We start from the raw sequence: 18,416 nt of genomic DNA on the forward strand, positions 1-18,416 counted from the left end.
GCTTGTCCCAGGCTTGAATCCCAACAGATAGTCTATTTTGGCCCCAAATATGAGTGGCCGTGGCCTAAGAAGAAACAGACGGATGTTTCCCCAAATTCCATGTTCCAGTTATGGCACATGGCTGCTATGATAGAGCACCATGACCAAAAGCAACCGTGGAAGAAAGAGGTGTGTTTTAGCTTACATTTCCAGGGGATAGAGTCCACCCTGGAGGAAAGGTAAGGCAGTAACTGATAGATATGGAGGCTGGGAGAGCACATCTTTGACATAAGCATGAACCAGAGAGAGTGGACTGGAACTGGGATGAGGCTAGAAGTTCTCATGGCTCACCCCCAGTGACATGACTTCCTTCAGCAGTGCCACACCACCTCACCAAATGGCACCACCATCTGGAGCCATTTGATGAAGTTTAGTTGTATATGAGGGGCACAGTAAATAAAACACTGAAACGGCCATCCAACAACTAGGGGGGAAAGTCTTTATTGTAGCTAAGAAAGAGAAAATATCCAGAGGTATCTGGAAGAATCCAGAGCAGAGAGGAAAAGAAGCCAAGTGGACATGGCAGGTGCTATCTGAAGGGAAAGCAGAAGAGTGGGAGAGAGTAGTAGAGATGGCAAGACAGAGGGGCAGGGGACCTTTCCATTATATGGAGAACAAATGGGTTCCCGGAGGAGGAAAAGCCTGGGATCTGGAACAGGCCTGGGAACTTAGGGTAGAGGAGGAGGTGAGACAGGCCAGGATGCCAGAGCCAGAGCTTTGAAAGGTATGACAGGAACGTGTGGACAGAGTTCATGTCTGCGGCAGTGCCCTCTCTCCACATAACTGTAGAGAATGTCCTGTCCATTGCGTAGATCAGAATAGGAGTTCGATGTTTATTATTTGTATTGTCCTTGGTTAGTGCAATAGTTTGAGCAGAGCCCCTGGGCCCCGATCCACCCATCACAATGTTCTTCTTCTAGGTTTCTAGGACCCTCTGGGTCCTTCTATTTCCCCAGTAGGATGTCCTCACATCTATCTTTGGTGGAGAGGCCTGGTGGCACTCAAAGAAAGAATAAGCAGGCTAGAAGATGAGACTTGATAGCCTATGACCATATAGTGGGGGAGGAGGTCCTCCTCGGTCATAGACCTAGGGGAGGGGAATAGGGTGAAAGAGGGAGGGAGGGAGGAATGGGAGGATACAAGTGATGGGAAAACAATTTAATCGTAATCTGAATAAATTAATAAAATTTGAAAAAAAAAAACAAGAAATACTGGTTTTTATTTAACCACCAGGAATCCTCCTGTGGTCCCGTTTGAGGTGGTCCAAGACTATCATTTTTTGATATATGCACTTCCTGAGACCTAACATTAAGGTAACAGAACAAAGTGCCATAAACCAACAAACATCTCAAATACACTGGAAGGTATATCAGGTAGGCAGGTTACAGGCAAGCAAGGGGAACCCTCGGCTGTAGACCTCTGACACTCTCTGGCCACATGTTAAGCATTTGGGCTGGAAGCGAGGGATCTGTTTGTATATATTAAAGTATTTACGTAATAGTCTTAAGGAAGTGGCCTTATACAGGGGAGGGCACTAAACGGCCATGTAAGAAGACTAAAGATAACTCAAAATAACTGGGCTCTGAACTCAACAGCATCCCAGCCGCTCCGGCCTCTGAAGTTCTGAGGCCTCAGTTCTCCTTTGTAGTCTCTTCTTCTTTCCAGGAAGTTTCCTTCAGGGTTCCAAGCTCTCAGTAGATGCGGGGAACAGCGGCCATTGCCAGACACTCTAGAATCCATGTTTTGCTGAACTTGGTGTGGTGGGAGGGGAAGGGAAGAAAGAGAGCCAAGAAAGAGAAAGAACTTAAAAAGTGGGAGAAGTGAATGGATAAGACCTTGACCATTCTGCTGGGAGAATTGTGGATTCGTTTTTATTTGCATTTATTGGGTGGGGGGCATGAACATGTCAGAGGTCAGAGGACAACTTGGAGTCACTTTTTTTTTTAACTTCCTGGCCGTTGAACCCAGGCTTGACACCAAGTTCCTTTAACCTCTGAGCCATCTCACGAGCCCTCATTATGTATTCTCAAAGTGCACTGGCAGCTGAGGAAAATGAGAAATTAGTAACTGCTGATTCCACTCACAGACTGATGTTAATTGCATGCACTTCCTAACACTCGCGCTCCAAGATGATAATAAGATGTGATTGAAAGGTCCCCGGAGGTGGGTGGCTCACTTCCCTAGCAGGCAGCTTTGATTGTGGCCACATTCAAAGATCATTTACATGAGTGTGCATCTGGGATCCAAATGGTACCCAAATCTGCCTTCCCTGTCCAAGTGGCACCAGGAGAATGGCACACTGTGCTACCCTCAAGGTCCTTCTTAGGGGATACAATGTGCTTTGGGATAAACGGGTATGAATCGAGATCTTTGCATCAGTGTTCCGGAAGGAACTCAGGAATGGCTCCCCTTAACAGCATCCTCAGAGGCAGGATGCTTTCTACATAGTTTCTTCTCTCTTCTATCTAGTGAGTGAAATCACAATTTACCACCCCTCACCCATCCTTGATTCTCATGAAAGATTAAAAACAAGGAAGGAGAACATGGTTTGCAGCAAAAACCATAATACAATGAAGCCGAGAAACCAGCACATCTTCATTGATGTATTTTATTCTAAAGATGTAAAGGCTGAGGTCTGTGGGGTTCAAGAGCACCTGGCTGGCCTTTAGGAGAGCCTGGATTGATAAATATTGGGCGGACAAGTGGGTACATGACAGTCGCGCGCAGGCGCACGCACGCGCACAGACACACACACACACACACACCTTCTAGGAAAGCTGCTTCCTTTTCTCACAGAAATACCTAGAAAAGCACAGGGTCACCGCCCAGATCTTGGTCACCATTTTAAAAGGACAGAAACACAGCTAGTACTTACTCAAGGTCTTGGAGGTATTTGCTAATACAAGCATGTCATTGTTATCTCAAAGCGTTGATCTTGGTAGGGATATTTGTTTTCTCTAAAGCCAAAAAGTGAGAGGAGATGTTTAATTTGTGTGTGCGTCCTCGCCTCCCCCCCCACCATCACCCCCACATTGTTTTTTTAAGTCAGGACTATTGTCACACCAATAAGTTTTTCTTAACAATTAGTAATCCATTAGACAGAAGTGAAAATTTCAAACTAATCTAATTATGCTCTATTGGAAATGAAGGAGATCAGGAGGGTGGAAATGCCTATAATTCTTTGGTTTAAAATGTCTACACCGCCGGGCGTGGTGGTGCACGCCTTTAATCCCAGCACTTGGGAGGCAGAGGTAGGTGGATCACTGTGAGTTCAAGGCCTGCCTGGTCTACAAAGCAAGTCCAGGACAGCCAGGGCTACATAGAGAAACCCTGGTTCGAAAAACCAATACAAAACAAAAATAATAAACTAAAATGCCTACACAAAGATATGGGCTTGTGCCGGGCGTGGTGGTGCATGCCTTTAATCCCAGCACTCGGGAGGCAAAGGCAGGTGGATTGCTGTGAGTTCGAGGCCAGCCTGGTCTACAGAGTGAGTCCAGGACAGCCGAGGATACACAGAGAAACCCTGTCTTGAAAAACCAAAAAAGAAAATCCACTGGAGCCTGCTATGCCAATTATTCCACTTTGTTTTCTGTTTGAGTTCCCACTGGCTTCTGCTGAAATGGCTGTAGGGCACACCCAGGAAAGACATCGATAAACACACACCTCATCCGTGCTGTTCCTTTCCCCCGTGTTGATCTCTCTTTTGTTCTGTGGCTTTCGGTCCCTCTCCAGTGCCTCTGAATACTTGCTTTATTATAGCTTATCCGTATTTTGCACTTATTACCTGGAGGCCCATTAGTAGGATATGTGCTACTCTACAATTACACACACACACACACACACACACACACACTCACACACACACTCACACACACTCACACACACACACACACTCACACACACTCACACACACACACACTCACACACACACACACTCACACACACTCACACACACTCACACACACACACACTCACACACACACACACACTCACACACACACACTCACACACACACTCACACACACTCACACACACTCACACACACACACACACACACACACACACTCACACACACACACTCACACACACACACACACTCACACACACACTCACACACACACACTCACACACACACACACTCATACATATATATAATATATATATTATATATTTTTTTTCTGGCAGGTGGTGGTGGCGGTGCATGTCTTTAGTCCCAGCACTCAGAGGCAGAGATCTCAGTTCCAGGCCAGCCTGGTCTACAGAGTGAGTTTCAAGACAGTCAGGGCTACGCAGAGAAACCCTGTATCAAAAAACCAAAACCAAAACAAAAGTAATAAACAAAACAAGCAAAAACCTGATTGGTTTAATTTGATACTTTTATATATAAACAATTTAGATTAGTTGACAGTTACAGCAGTTTTGCATCTTTGTTTTTTGTTTTGTTTTGTTTTAATTTGGGGGGGGCTTCTTTTTGTTTTTGGTTTTGGTTTTTTGTTTTTTTGTTTTTCGAGACAGGATTTCTCTGTGTAGCCCTTGGCTGTCCTGGACTCACTTTGTAGACCAGGCTAGCCTTGAACTCATAGTGATCCGCCTGCCTTTCTGCTTCCCAAGTGCTGGGATTAAAGGCGTGTGCCACCATGCCCAGTTTGTTTTGTTTTAATTTTATGGAACATATTTAGTCTGATATTATCAATAAATTCTGATAATAGGTAAATCATGGTCTTTGTCTTACATATTTTGCAAAGTGTTCAGAGAAGTTAAAACAGTGATGCTGTGTAAACTTGGCTTGCCAATGTTCTCTGACTAGTTAAATAAAGTAGCTGACCGCTATAGGCTGAGCAGAAGAGAGGTAGGCAGAGCTTCGGTTCCCAGACTTGGGGTCTTGGAGGCACCATGAAGCTGGGAGGAGGGAGAGAGGAGGCAGAAGAGAGAGGACGCCGAGAGAAGGAAGACGCCATGGGGGAGCATGGACCATGAGCACGTGGCCACGAAGGCTGTCCTGACGGAACAGAAGCAGCCCAGGCAGGAACAATTATGGCAAGCAACTTAGGGTCTATAGCTGGGAAACAGCAAAATATTCTAGTTACGGTCCCTTAAAGCTTTTATTAATCTAAAAGGTCTCTGTCTTGATTCTTTGTGAACTGGTTGGGACAGAGAAGCCCGCTAGAGTCTAATATGCCTTCCACAACAATGATACACTAGGAATCCAGTGAAGAACTTGTTAGTTCACATGCCAATCTGCTGGCCTGCTAGCTGGTCTGATCTGCCTCTAGGTTGCTTAGCAACCTCTGACAGCATCATCTGCCACCCGCTACCAGGTGTGTGCGAGAGGCACCAGATATAAAAGGACCAGCTGGCTGGCTGGCCACTCCTTTCTTTTTCTCTTGCACTCTCTCTAAGGGGTGCCCCCTTTCCCGTTCTCTCTCTCTCTCTCTCTCTCTCTCTCTCCCACTGTCTCTCTGCCTCTGTCCCTCTCTACCCTCACGGCTCACTCAGGCTCTACCTCCTCTCCCCTTCCCTTCCCCCAAGTAAATCACTCCATATTATATCTGTTGCATAGCATCTCATTCTTAATGATAACAGAACCACTCCCCTGAGTCCTGGGAACTATCCCAGCATGTGACTGAACGAGAGGAAAGGCTTGTTGAGCCCTCAGTGTCTAGCCAGTAGGTCAGAACTGAGGCGACAACCTGGGGTTTGGAATTAACAGCTGATGTGGGGAGAGACACGTTGGTTGTGGGTCGTGCCCACAACCCTAGGGATCTGCCAACTGAGGGCAGCTGACGTCAGCACCGAGCTCAGGTGTGAGCGAGTGTCTGAAGACAACAGGAGTTTGCTTCAGAAGGAAACTCTACACTTCTGGTGCAGGTCAAAGCAGAAGAAACGCGAGCTTCCCAGTGTCTTCCCAGGGAACGAGTGGCCCTTTTGTTTGGAAATCCAATCTCCTCCCTTTCTAGTCCGCTGAGGACCTCAGAGAGCTCCCAGTGGATGCCAGCCTTGGCAGAGCAGACTGATCAGAACTGGCAGGGCTCAAGTTGTCTAGAATATGCCTGCTGACACCCAGGGGTGAAGACTGAAATACTTAAAAAAAGACATAGCACAAAAGACCCAGAACCAGAACAGAGCCCCCAAAGGGAACTCCTAAGGTGTCTCATGCCTTAGCTGCAGGTTCCAGTATCCTTCGTATTCTTGGGGACTATCTAGGGATCGTGTGAGTGTGTAACTTAGGGGTAGGTCCCTAAGAAGCCTGGATTCCTCCTTACACTCGGTGTCAGCCAAGAGCTGTGAAGACCCTTGTGCCATATTTCCTGAGAGTGCAGCTCTGTGGAATGCTGACACGGATATACTGCCTCTTTGGTCTGAACAGACGCAGCTGGCCACCCAGCTGGCTGCTAGAAGCTTGGGTAAAAGCTGGGGGGTACATTCAGCCGAGTAGTGGGATGTGGGGGTTTTAGGTAACTGGTTGTGCACATGACAGAGGTTGCAAGTACAGGGCGTGCATTCAGAATCCAAGCCAGAGGCCCACGGGTTACTCAATAACACCAGGAACCGCCTCAATGTAAGTCAAGGGCACTGGCAGGGTCTCCTTGTAGTTTTAGTCACTTTTCAGGTATCAGAGGCAAAAATGACGGCTCAGTCTAGCCCTGCTAGTCATTTTCTGCGTCTGCCATCTGATTTCTTGCCCAGGTCCCTGTCCTTCCACTGAGAGGCAAGCTGGAGCTGAACGGGAAGCCGCGTCTGTAGCAGCTGGCTTTTCTCTCTATGGAATTTTCTCCAGGAGACGCAAGAACCAGAGGCCCTACAAGGGAACAGCCCCCTGACCTTCCAGCCAAGCAGCTCTGATAAGTAGGCAGGCTCCATGTCTGGAGACCCACAGACAGGTCTGGGTGAGTCTGACAGAAACTAGTTAAGCAATCTCGTCCCTGGGACTCCGGGCTCAGCTCCGGATATGAGCCTCTGACAGACACTGGCCTCCACAGCCACAGTCATGGCCAACAGGACCAACGCCTCTGTCCTGGACACCAGCTATGAATATTACCTGGACTACATGGACCTCATTCCCGTGGACGAGAAGAAGCTGAAAGCCAACAAGTGTAAGTTAGAGCCTGGGAAGGTGGCCAGACAGAGGAGGCTCCGGCCAAGCCCTAGATGAGGTGCTCTTGGCTTTGACTTCACTTACTGACTCCAGAAGACTCACCCAGCAGTGATGATACGGCTGGTGTACACACAGATATAAATGAAGCAGGCATGGGGTTCAAACTGCACCTGCAGTAGTAAGGTTATGAATTAACTTGCCATAAAACTAAGCAGAATGCGCCTTTATTTTTTTTTAATAATTTGTTTATGTTATATGCATTGGTGTTTTGTCTGCATGTATGTCTGTGGGTATCAGATCTTGGAGTTACAGTTCTGAGCTGCCATGTGAGTGCTTGGAATTGAACCCGGTCCTCTGGAACAGCAGCCAGTGCTCTTAACCACTGGGCCATCTCTCTAAGCCTGAATGTTTCTTTTTAAAAGACATATACATTTATCTAGGGGTTGGAATGCCATGGTGCATCTGTGACTGTCAGAGGACAACTTGAGGAAGTTGTTCTGGTTCTCCACTGAATGGGCTCCTAGTCTGAGTGCTGTGTCTGTCTGTCTGTCTGTCTGTCTGTCTGTCTGTCTCTCTCTCTCTCTCTCTCTCTCTCTCTCTCTCTCTCTCTCTCACACACACACACACACACACACACACACGCATGCACACACACTCACATATACAACCATACACATTATACAAACATACATACATACACTTTTATGCTTTATTTTTCCACCCATTTGATTAGTATATATTAATTTACAGAATAATGGGTTTCGCATAACATTTTCATACATGTAGATAGTATAATTTTTTGGTTTTGTTCCTCTGAGAAGGGGTCTTATTATATAGCTTTGGCTCAGTTGGTACTCAAAACTCACAGCAATCCTCCCGCCTCAGTCACTCAAGTTCTGGAACTGCAGGTGCGCACCACCATGGCCAACTATGGACTTTGATGATATTCAGGCCCCGTTACCCTCCCTTGCCCCCAGCCCTCCTTCCCCCAAATAGCTGCCCTCCTATTTTCACTCACCCTGTGATGCTGGGGATTGAACCAAAGAGCCTGCCGAGCCCCCTTCACTTCTGTCTTGAAAGCACATCTCCTGGTAAAGTTGCCTTTGTTGGGGGCACCAGTAAGCTGCGTAAGTTTCTTCAAGCAGCAGACTTTACATTTTCTCACTGTTCATATTGAGATCTGGGAGCTGTGTTCCCACCACCTCTGAGCTATCTGGTGAACTGACAACAGACGTCCAGCCTCTCTGGCCTCAAAGCAAGCAGGAGTTAATTTCCATTTACTCATCTGCTTTCATTTATCTCTCGGGCGTCTTGGCTCTTTGCAGATGATCTTGCCTGGCCAGTCCAGCTATGTGGTCAAGGTCAAACGTCAGCGGGGGCGGGGGGGCAGAACTGCCTTCTAGCACATCCTCTGGGATGAAGCTCCTGTTTCGTTTCCAACTTGCAGTCATCAAATGCAGGCGCCTGTCCATGCTTCCTGTGGACCTCCCTGTCCCCAACACCACAGGAAGCCCTTGGTGGGGACAGTAGCTTTGCTGTGTGTTGTCTGATGCCAGGTAGATAACTGCGATGTTCAGGGGAAGGTGCTTGTACATGCGGACTCACAATAAGGAAGACAAGTGGAGGGAGAAAGTGGTGGGATTAAAAAGTATTCCTACTTGTAAATACCACCACAAGTTCGGAACCTGAGGACGCATGTTGGTCTGGACAAAATGTGGGTTTGCCTTGAGAAAAGTTTTTTTTTTTAAAGATTTTATTTATTATTATGTATACAGTGTTCTGGCTGCATGTACACCTGCATACCAGAAGAGGGCACTAGATCCCATTATAGATGGTTGTGAGCCACCATGTGGTTGCTGGGGATTGAACTTAGGACCTTTGGAAGAGCAGGCAGTGCTCTTAACCTCTGAGCCATCTCTCTAGTCCCGCCCCCCCAATCTCCCCCGAGAAAAGCTTTTTAAAATGAACACCAGTCAGATGCAGAGTTCAGGGACATTCAGATCCTGTGACTCTTTTGAGTGTGGAAGATGATGTCCCACTTGGTCACCACCAGCTCTGTAAAGCTGTTCCACTGTTTTGGGTGGGAGGACTCCTGGCTGTCTCAGAGTCTGCGAGCTCAACCTTGCCTAGTGCCTGAGGCTCAGTGCCTGGGACTCAAGTGGTAAAAGAGAACTGACTCCCACAAATTGTCCTTGACCCACACACACATGCTGGGCTGTGCACACACAATGAGTAAATGTAGTAAGACTATATTAATTTGTTAGCCGAAGAGGTGGCTCAGTATTTAAAGTGGTAAGGACCAGGGATTGGATGCCATATAAAAACTGGGTGTGGTAGCCCTGAACTCCTGTGGACACTCATGGGCTAGCCTGGGGTACACAGGAGCAACAAGATCTTGTACCAAATAAGGCAGATGGCAATGGCCAACACATATCTGACCTCCACATGTGTGCCATGGCATATGCATGCCTTCACACACATGACATACGCATGTACAATATTAGCTTCTCAAGTGCCCCCGGTTCTTAGGAGGTTAGTTCTAACTATGATACAGAGGAAATCAGGACTTAGCCGGGGGCTGTGGGCTGCCATATTACAAGGGTGTTAGCCTTGTAGTTTTCAGTGCAGCTCATGTCTGTTTCGTGGAGATGTGGCAACACAGTATAACAGCAGATGGGCTTTCGAAGAACCCATCGGAGTTGGCGGGGTGACTTCATATCTGTCCCTCTCTTGAGGGGGAGAGGCTGCACTAAGAAGAAAACCAATCCTACATGCCAGTCTTACAGAGACAATGCGAATTATCCTAATAAAATGGACCTCCAGTGACTTGATTTCCCTCGAGGAGAACTGGCTTTAATGCTCTATTAGCTTCCATATGTCTCCTTCCCTGTAATTATGGGTTAGGAAGGATCTGTCATCGTCCACATTGACTTCTGCTGCTGCCCTGCTTCTGGCAGCTTCTATGACACTGTCTGTTTACCTGCTACTCCAGGAGCTGAGCTAAGGGGAGCAGAACCACACCTTAAATCACACTCCTTCTTGGAAAATAACAGGGGCTTCCACAAACCCGACACAGAGGGCTGAGGATACCTCTCTTCTCACACGAGGAACAATCAGTGTCAGACTTTACTCATGACTTCAGTGTCTTCAGCAAATGGCCCACCCCACGCCCATGCCATAAATCCTGAAAGTGAGGTTTAAAGAAAGATGTCGCAATGTTTGCTTTGGAATGAACTTTCACCAAATGGCCTCAGGCGGGGGATGGGGGGGGGCACGGCCCTGGAGTGACTCTGTTGCAGGAACCCTTTGATTTGAAACGGACTCTGGGCAACCATAGCACACTCTCTGAAGCATCTTCGGAGGGAAAATGACGCAGAAGTGTTGAGGGTGACTTGTTTCTGGGAACTAGTGAGAAGAGTGCTCTCAATATCTGATCAATAGACAGACTTTGGGAAAATATCTCTCTCTCTCTCTCTCTCTCTCTCTCTCCATGGTAGAATGGGAGGTGACATTTGAATCTGCCATTGCTGTTGTCTCTTCCATGAGCAACACAGATGGCAGCTCACAGAGGAGCAGGGTGCAGAACCAGTTGATGGCTCTCTTTCACGCACATCTGCCAGAGCAGGGTGGCGAGTTGGTGCCGTGAAATCCTCAGGACTTAGGCGACTTCTGGCTCACTCCTCTACCATCCCTGATACACGTCACTCAACCTCACATTCTAGGCTTTGCTCATGACATCACGGTCAATGGCTGAGCAGAAAATTGGAGTAAAGGAATAAGGAAGGATGTAAGGTACAGGAAGTCTAGCCAGACAAAACCTAGCTGAAAAGGTGGCTGGGAAATGCAGTTTTTATTTCAGATAGCCTTGAGCCCAGATGAAACAGGGATAAAGAACAGACCCTAGGATTCATAACTAGTGGACTGTGCCACAGTTTATTCAGACTCCACATTTTAGTGAGGTCAGAGGTCACCGCATCACCTGCCATAAAACTCTCTTGACAAAAACAACAATCTTAGCTCTCCTTAGAAATCATAACCATTGGACAAGAAACCATGCCAGGGATTTATCCTGAATTATATTTATTTCATGTAATCATCTGAATTCTGATAATAGGCTCTATTATAGACAAGGATAGAATGTTAAAAAAAAAAAAAATCTCAGAATGACCAAGGTCATAAATAGGAAATGAAAGGGTTAAAATGTGAACCTAAAACCAATCTGCATAAACCCAGCACTGTGGGTTTAATCCCAGCAGACAGGGCAGCCTGGTCTACAGAGCAAGTTCCAGGGCAGAGATACACAGAGAAACCCTATCCTTGAAAAACAAACAAAAACAAAAACAAAACCAACCAACCAACAAAAAAAACCTGAAGTCGATTTCCTACCAGGACCCTGGAATGCTAGTGAAGCCAGAACAAAACTAGAGTTGGCTGGCTCTGGCTCAGCCACACTGAAGCACATTATCAGGGATGCTTTAATGAACTCCATTCTAAGATCTGTATGATCTTACACTAAAGGCTCAGTCAGCGCCTGAGGTATAGTTGACAAGTGAGAGGACTCTAAGAGGCGGGGCCTAGGGGATGGAGGTTAGGTCATTGGCATATGCCCCTAAGGAGGATACTGGGGAGTCCTGGAGCAACCACAGACTGTCATCTCTAAAACCGTGCGCCACAAAGCTAGTTCTCCTTTTAAGTTGCATGTGCAGGGACTTTGTCACAGTGTCGTACAGGTTAGATAAGTCCTCTAACACAAAGCGAAGCCATCCACACTTGGCATCTGAGCCTTTTGAGAGGCAGGGTCTTTCTTTGTTGACCAGGCTGGCCCTGCGTCCTGAGCTCCAGCAATCTTCCTGCACCAAGTGCCCCACATAGCTGAGACCAAAGCATACAATGCTGCATGTGCCTCACAATCTTTTCTGGTGGATTCTCTGTTGGTGCTTGGTCTTTCACAGTCCATTGTGTGAACTGGGAGAGGAAGGAAGGGGGGAGAGAGGAGGAAAGGAGGGGTGGGAAGGGTGGGTCGGAGAGGAAAAGAGGGATGGAAGAGAAAAGAATGGGCAGGAAAGAGGCAAAGAGAGGAGCTTGGCGGTTCTCCATAAATACTGGCTTCCTTCTTAGCCAGGCCACAGCCTCTTTGTGAAAACAAACCCGTGGTTGTGAGAGCCTTTCAGTCAGATGGAGGTTCTTGCCTCTAGAACAAAATGTTCTCAGTGAACACTCATGAACTTTCAGTAGAAGAGGAAGAAACTATTTTTCTTGGCTTTCTTTTTCAAAGCAACACAATGAGAGTGAGTTTAGCATAGAAATTGACTGGTGGCTACTGATCCTCAGTTTGGTCTACAACAAAATGTAAGTTCTACTTATCCATAGACAATGGATTCCAGGTGAGAGGCTGCCTCATTTCCTGCTCAGAATCTGGGATAACAAGCAGGCCTGCAGCAGGCAGCTGTGAGGAGGCCGCTCTCGCCTGCTGACTGCTTGAAGCCGCTCCCTTGAGCAGCTCGTTGGAACTACTGAGAAGCTAAGAACCTCAAAGCTCGCATCATTTTAGGGAAGAGGAAAAAGGAGCATCAAGCCCACAGAAATCAGAAATACCCATCCAGAAGAAAATTCCAAACTAAACTCTAAATTTTCAGAAAGTATAAGTTCATATTTGGGAGTTAAGAAATGAATTATAACTCTTCGGGAGTATAGGCCCATGGCAAGGCATGCTGAGGAAGCCAAAGGGATCGTTTGAAAAGGTTTTTTGTTGTTGTTGTTTTTGAGACAGGGCTTCTCTGTGTAGCCCTGGTTGTCCTGGAACCACTCTAGACCAGGCTGGCCTCAAACTCAGAGATATCTGAGTGTCTTCTGCCTCCCAAGTGCTGGGATTAAAGGTGTGCGCCACCACTGGCCAGTTTTGAAAAGGATTTTTTTTATAAAGTGACCATGGTGTGGTTACAGGGAAGGGTTTTTTTTTTTTTTTTATTATAGATATGAGAAAGAACAGTTAGAGGCATCTGCAAGAGTCCCCAGAGCAGAGAAAGTAGACTGACCATGGCCAGCACTAGCTGTGAGAGGGGATAGAGGACAAAGGATAGAGAGAGAAGAGAACACAGAGAGTAGCAGGGTTGTAACCCTGAATATCTGGGGGAAGGAAGCCCGTGAGCTGGAGGGAGTTTAGGGTAAGGTAGGAGGGGAGGAGAGCTGGGGTCTAGCATGGAGTTTGCATGTGTAACAGTACTTGTGGTACTGAGGGGGCCTGGAGGCCGGTGTGAGCTCTCATGTGCTAATAGCCACCTCACAGTCCAGGCTGAGCTTGTTTCTGAATATTTGGACTGCCTTTTGGGGGTTGGAGGACTGGAGTTTCCTCTCGACCTGACATGTTTCAGTTTAGGACATTCACTATGACCTCATTTTCCACTTCCCAGTACCCCAGAAATTCCCTTAAACTGCTTCATGTTTCTTAGCTTAGGGACACAGCTCAGATCTCTGTTTTGCCTCCTGTAAATGCTGTAAAGAACTGATTAAAAGGCAGGGGCTTGTGTTGCGCTTCCCCCCCCCCCCCCGCTCCTTTGTGTGTGTGTGTGTGTGTGTTTGCGTGTGTGTAGTATAGTGTGCAAGTACACATATGCCTGGGCAACCAGATTCAATGTTGAGCACCTAATTTTACGGAGACAGGGTTGCTCATTAAACCTGAAGCTCAGCAGCTCAGCAATTGGCCTGGCTGGCCAGCCAGTGGTCTCTGGGGACCCACTTGTCGTCCCCCCTCAGTGGCCAGGGTTTCAGATGAGCACCTCACTTTTCCATGCATGCCTGGGATCCAACCTTAGGTGTTCATGCTTGTGCAGTAGGCTGCTCACCAGCGGAGTCACCTCCTCCGCCCTAAGCCTCAGTTTGACATTAACTGTTAGGGTCCAAGGTCCACTTTTGCAAATATCTTTTTCTCTACCTATCTGGGTCATAGGAAGCAGAGATGCTCCCCTTTTTTTCCAAACATGGGCAGTGCTACATATGCACAGGCTATATGCACACACAGTGTGGGCTTCCATGATGGACTTGAGGATCTGAGGATGCTGGTACTCACTAGGGGCCTTGGAAAGGTCGGGGATTCTGAAAAGGAGGGATGCCGTTATTTACACCCAAAGCCTCACTTCCATCTCCACTTAGCTGACGTCTCTCATGCCACCATTATTTCTTGGGATGGTTGCTCGTTTGTTTGTACAGCATTCATGAACAACTGTTTGCCTTGATACAATGTGTGAGCACTTCCCTTTGTGTTAGCCCTCCCATCTGTGTAGCATTACAATTCACCAACAGGTGGCTGCACGGCAGGGCTGTGTGCTTAGTACCTGTTGGGTTACTATGCTTCAGTGGTCTCTTTATGTCACACATTGAGGGATGTATAGATTCTCCCAGCTTGGGCATCTTGTCCTGAGGTTACCCCGTTGTTCTCATAGCCGTAGGTCACCACCCCAAAACCTCCATAGTATGAAAATTCCCCAGCTACCTGCCAAATGACCCTGACCTGGAGCCTCAGAGACAGGCCCTTCTTCCCTGCCAGGCTCTCCACAAGGATGGAAGACACTAAGTAAGGTTCCTGTTTGCCACTTGCCCAGAGCCACACACATGGCCATGGTGCTGGCTACAACCCTCTCTACCTGAGAGAGGGTCACTACCCAGTTCCCTGGTACCAGGCCCCACCCACAGGGGTAAGAGCCTTGAGTTTCAACAGGGCCCAGTAGCCCTATAAAGTTCTCCTAGATTTCTGAGGATGGGTCCCTTACAAGGTTCCTCCTGGGACCTGTCGCCCCGGTTCAGCAAGAGTCTTATTGCACAGAGCTGCACGCATTGTGAAAAGGAGACTGTAACTCATCCCCCAGGATTCTTCCTCCAAGCAGCAGCAGCACAGGAGAAAGCTTGTGGGGAGCCCCAAGATTCCAGTTAGTTTGTGATTAACTGAGGAGGAGCTGCTCGCACACTTCCCTTCCCAAGGCTGTTCCTGGACACAGCTGGTCATGACAGCTCACAGGGAACCCACCTCCCTTCCCGACTTGCTGCTGAGGACCGTTCTGCTGTCAGGCCAACGCAGCTAATGCTGTTTCTTCCCACAGATTCCATCGTCATTGCCTTTTGGGTGAGCCTGGCTACCTTCGTGGTGCTCCTCTTCCTCATCCTGCTCTACATGTCCTGGTCAGGCTCCCCACAGATGAGGTAAGCAGGAAGACAGACGATGGGACAAACGCAGATGTAATAGTGTAAGGAGGGCACTGTGTCGGGACAGCCCCGCTCACAGTGACCGTGGGTGAGCAGCCGATGGCCTCACAATGACAATCAGTACATACAGGAGTGGTTCCACACTGTTTGTGTGAGTCCAGCCTGTGATATCTGCACAGAGACCACCCAGGGAGCCACTTCCTCGGCACTTATCATCAGTGAGCCATTCATGACTAGCCCTCAGAGACATCCTGCTGAGTGCAAGAGGCCAAACACAAAACCATGTATCTTCTCATTCCTTTTATGTGAAATTTCTAGAATAGGTGAAGCCAGAGACAGAGTGGAGGCTGGTAGTTACCCAGGGGTTAGAGGAAAGCAGATGAAATGAAGGGACTGAAAATGGGGTTCTCTTGGGAATGGTGTCATTATTTTAAAATTAGTGTGGCAATAAGCATACTACAGAGCACCTTACATGTATGGATTTTATAATATAAAACTGTAAAAGGGAAAAAAAATGCCCAAACAACCCCAGGTGCCAGTTAACTGCTGTTGATGAGCTCCCTAGGGACACAGGAGCCTAACTTAGGCATCTCTGGTCACTGTCTCTTGGTCAAGTCCTGTTGGCTAAGTTAGAGATGAGTCCTGGGAGATCCTCTGGGGCTGGGTAACTGACTTTCTAGATTATTCTACCCTGTAACTGCTCAGAAGCAGGGAGATCTCTGTGAGTTTGAGGCCAGCCTGGTCTACACTAAGTTCTAACCCACCTAAAGGGGTGTAGGTGTGTGTGTGCACGCGTGCGTGCGTGTGTTAGCTGGGAGGGGTGGCGAAGACATGTGCACATGTGTGTATTTGGAACTGAAGAGGTAGCTCAGCAGTTAGGAGTACTTGCTATTCTTCCAGAGGACCCAAGTCGGGTTCCCAGCACCCAGACGGGGCAGTTGCCTGATATCCAACTCCAGGGAATCTGACATCCTCTTCTGGCCTCTCTGGGTGGCATACACTTGATGTTGGCACGCAGATATGAAATCTAAAAAGAAAGAAAAGTCCCCTGAGGCACTGTGTGAGGACCCCCACCCCAAAATAAGGTGGAGGACAAGAAACAAAAGGCTCATCTTGGGGCATCTGAGGAGAAGGGCTTTGGCCCTCAGCAGCTCCCCTCCTGTGCCCCTCACTGTTACCACTGTAATCACATGATGGGTCTCCTGTTAGCCTGTCCCTGGCCCCTGCTCACCCTGACGCCACTTATGAGATAGCAATCATCCTATTCTGTGAATAAAATCCAAGAGGTTTATACCAGGCAGCCATGTTCACTGTGTCCAGCACCTCCAGGGCCTGGAAATCCAGGAAAGATAGATAGCTTAGCTAAAGACAGTGTGGCTAAGCAGTGACTGACTCAGGTATGTGGCTGGATGCCTGAGGAGAGATGAACACAGAAGCAAGGGCTGGCACAGAAGGAAGGACTCAAGGCTTGGCTCCCAACAAGACACTCATGTCTCCCTGGCTTCCGCACAGGCTCGTGGCAGGGAGGGACAGGTAGGCCCTCCAGCTAAGGGCCACTCTCTAGCCAGTCCTTTGATGTTTGCCTCTCATTTGCTCTGTCCACAGGCACAGTCTCCAGCCCCACCAAATATGTCCATGGAGTCACAGCCTCAACCCCTCCTTCTGCCTCCGGAGGGCCTCCCCGCAGACAACAGAGGAGCCAGCAAGTAGAACTGGCACTGACCAATGTTTACAGCAGGAGGGTTCCTCCTCCTCACCCCCTGCACCCCTGGATCTCCCCTAGGACCACAGTTAGGATGGGGATCCCCAGGGCATCAGCTGACTTCAGGAACGAGTGACCTGTAGTGGTAAGCCTGGAGACAGAACTTCTCAACTGTAGAACTGACGTTAGTGAGCCAGGCACGGCCAAATGAACTGCTGAACTCAAACCAACCTGGACAGCCATGTCTTTTAAAAGCCATTTACAATGGTCTTAAATGTAGCAAGAAACTGACCAGGTCAAAACCAAGTCTACAAGGAGGACCATTTCACATGTTAATAGTCGAGCTAGGATGAAGATGCCTTAGACATAGATGATGTTGTTGAGCATGCTTAACCTGCTTGCTGCTTACATTTGTTTTGGGATGCAGAGGAAAATAAAATATGAATTGGGATAAAGAATATTAACCTTTTGCTTTGCCTATATCATCGCTTGTGCCTGAGCACACTTGGCCTCTATTATCGCTTGTGACTGAACACATTCTGTACACATGCTTTGGTGAGGATGCTGGGGAAGCCTGGAGACCTCCCATGTGCCCTCCACTGATACAATGGTGTGTGCCCTCCCAGGCCAGCTCGGCTGGATCACATCTCTCCTTCCCCACAGCCTTTCAGACAGAGCCCGAGGAGCTTGTCAGGAGCAGGGCCTGAATCCAGGGGAGCCAGTCAGTCTGTGACACTGGCCCAGAATGCTGAGTTCTCAAAGCTAGCCAGTAGCTTCCCATTTCAGATGCTGCCTTATAGGACTGTGGCACCGAGGGCCTGAAACAACTAGGTCTCTAGTACCGATAGCCCTGGTTGATGAGAGACAGCACGAGGTCCAGAAAACCAGTAGGTGCATCCCTAGCCTGCAGTCAGGGAGTTGGTAAGCTTTACTCTTAAATAAGTTTCTCTTTTCACCACAGTATTTCCGCTGGGGCAGTCCCTTGGTACTGACAGGGGGTGGCATGATATCAAACCTGGATAAGCCAATCTCTTCTGTAAAATTGAGCCATGTTTGTATACGGCCTATCTCTGGCATTCTGTAGTCATTTCTAAAGCGAGATGAGTAAGTGAGGCAGGTGGTGGTGACTGCACCATTTACAGAATGACAAGGAAAGCCTCCGCATGTCAGTACAGATGCAATCTGTTTAATGTCATAGATGTGGACTGTAGGTCTAGAAGGCTGCTGTACAACTCAATGCCATGTGTAGAAGACCACGTACCATCCACTCTTCACGGGGTGAGAGCAAGGCGTGGTCTCACTAGACCTGGGGCTGGTGAAATTGAACAGGAAGATGGAGAGGACAGCTGCTGCTGAGCTCAGATGCTGCTCTGCAGTCAC

The 18,416-nt window shown here is 48.0% G+C and overlaps 1 protein-coding gene across 1 annotated transcript; it reads left to right on the forward strand.

The window, feature by feature from the left end:
• Positions 1-6,800: 6,800 nt before the first annotated feature.
• Mrap (melanocortin 2 receptor accessory protein) lies at positions 6,801-17,487 on the forward strand. The gene is made up of 3 exons (XM_051150200.1): positions 6,801-7,136; positions 15,232-15,331; positions 16,940-17,487. Exons 1-3 carry the CDS (start codon positions 7,031-7,033, stop codon positions 17,115-17,117), a joined length of 384 nt encoding a protein of 127 aa, XP_051006157.1. The 5' UTR covers positions 6,801-7,030; the 3' UTR covers positions 17,118-17,487.
• Positions 17,488-18,416: the final 929 nt, after the last annotated feature.

This window comes from Acomys russatus, chromosome 8 (assembly GCF_903995435.1).
Source record: "Acomys russatus chromosome 8, mAcoRus1.1, whole genome shotgun sequence".
NCBI classification, from domain to species: domain Eukaryota; kingdom Metazoa; phylum Chordata; class Mammalia; order Rodentia; family Muridae; genus Acomys; species Acomys russatus.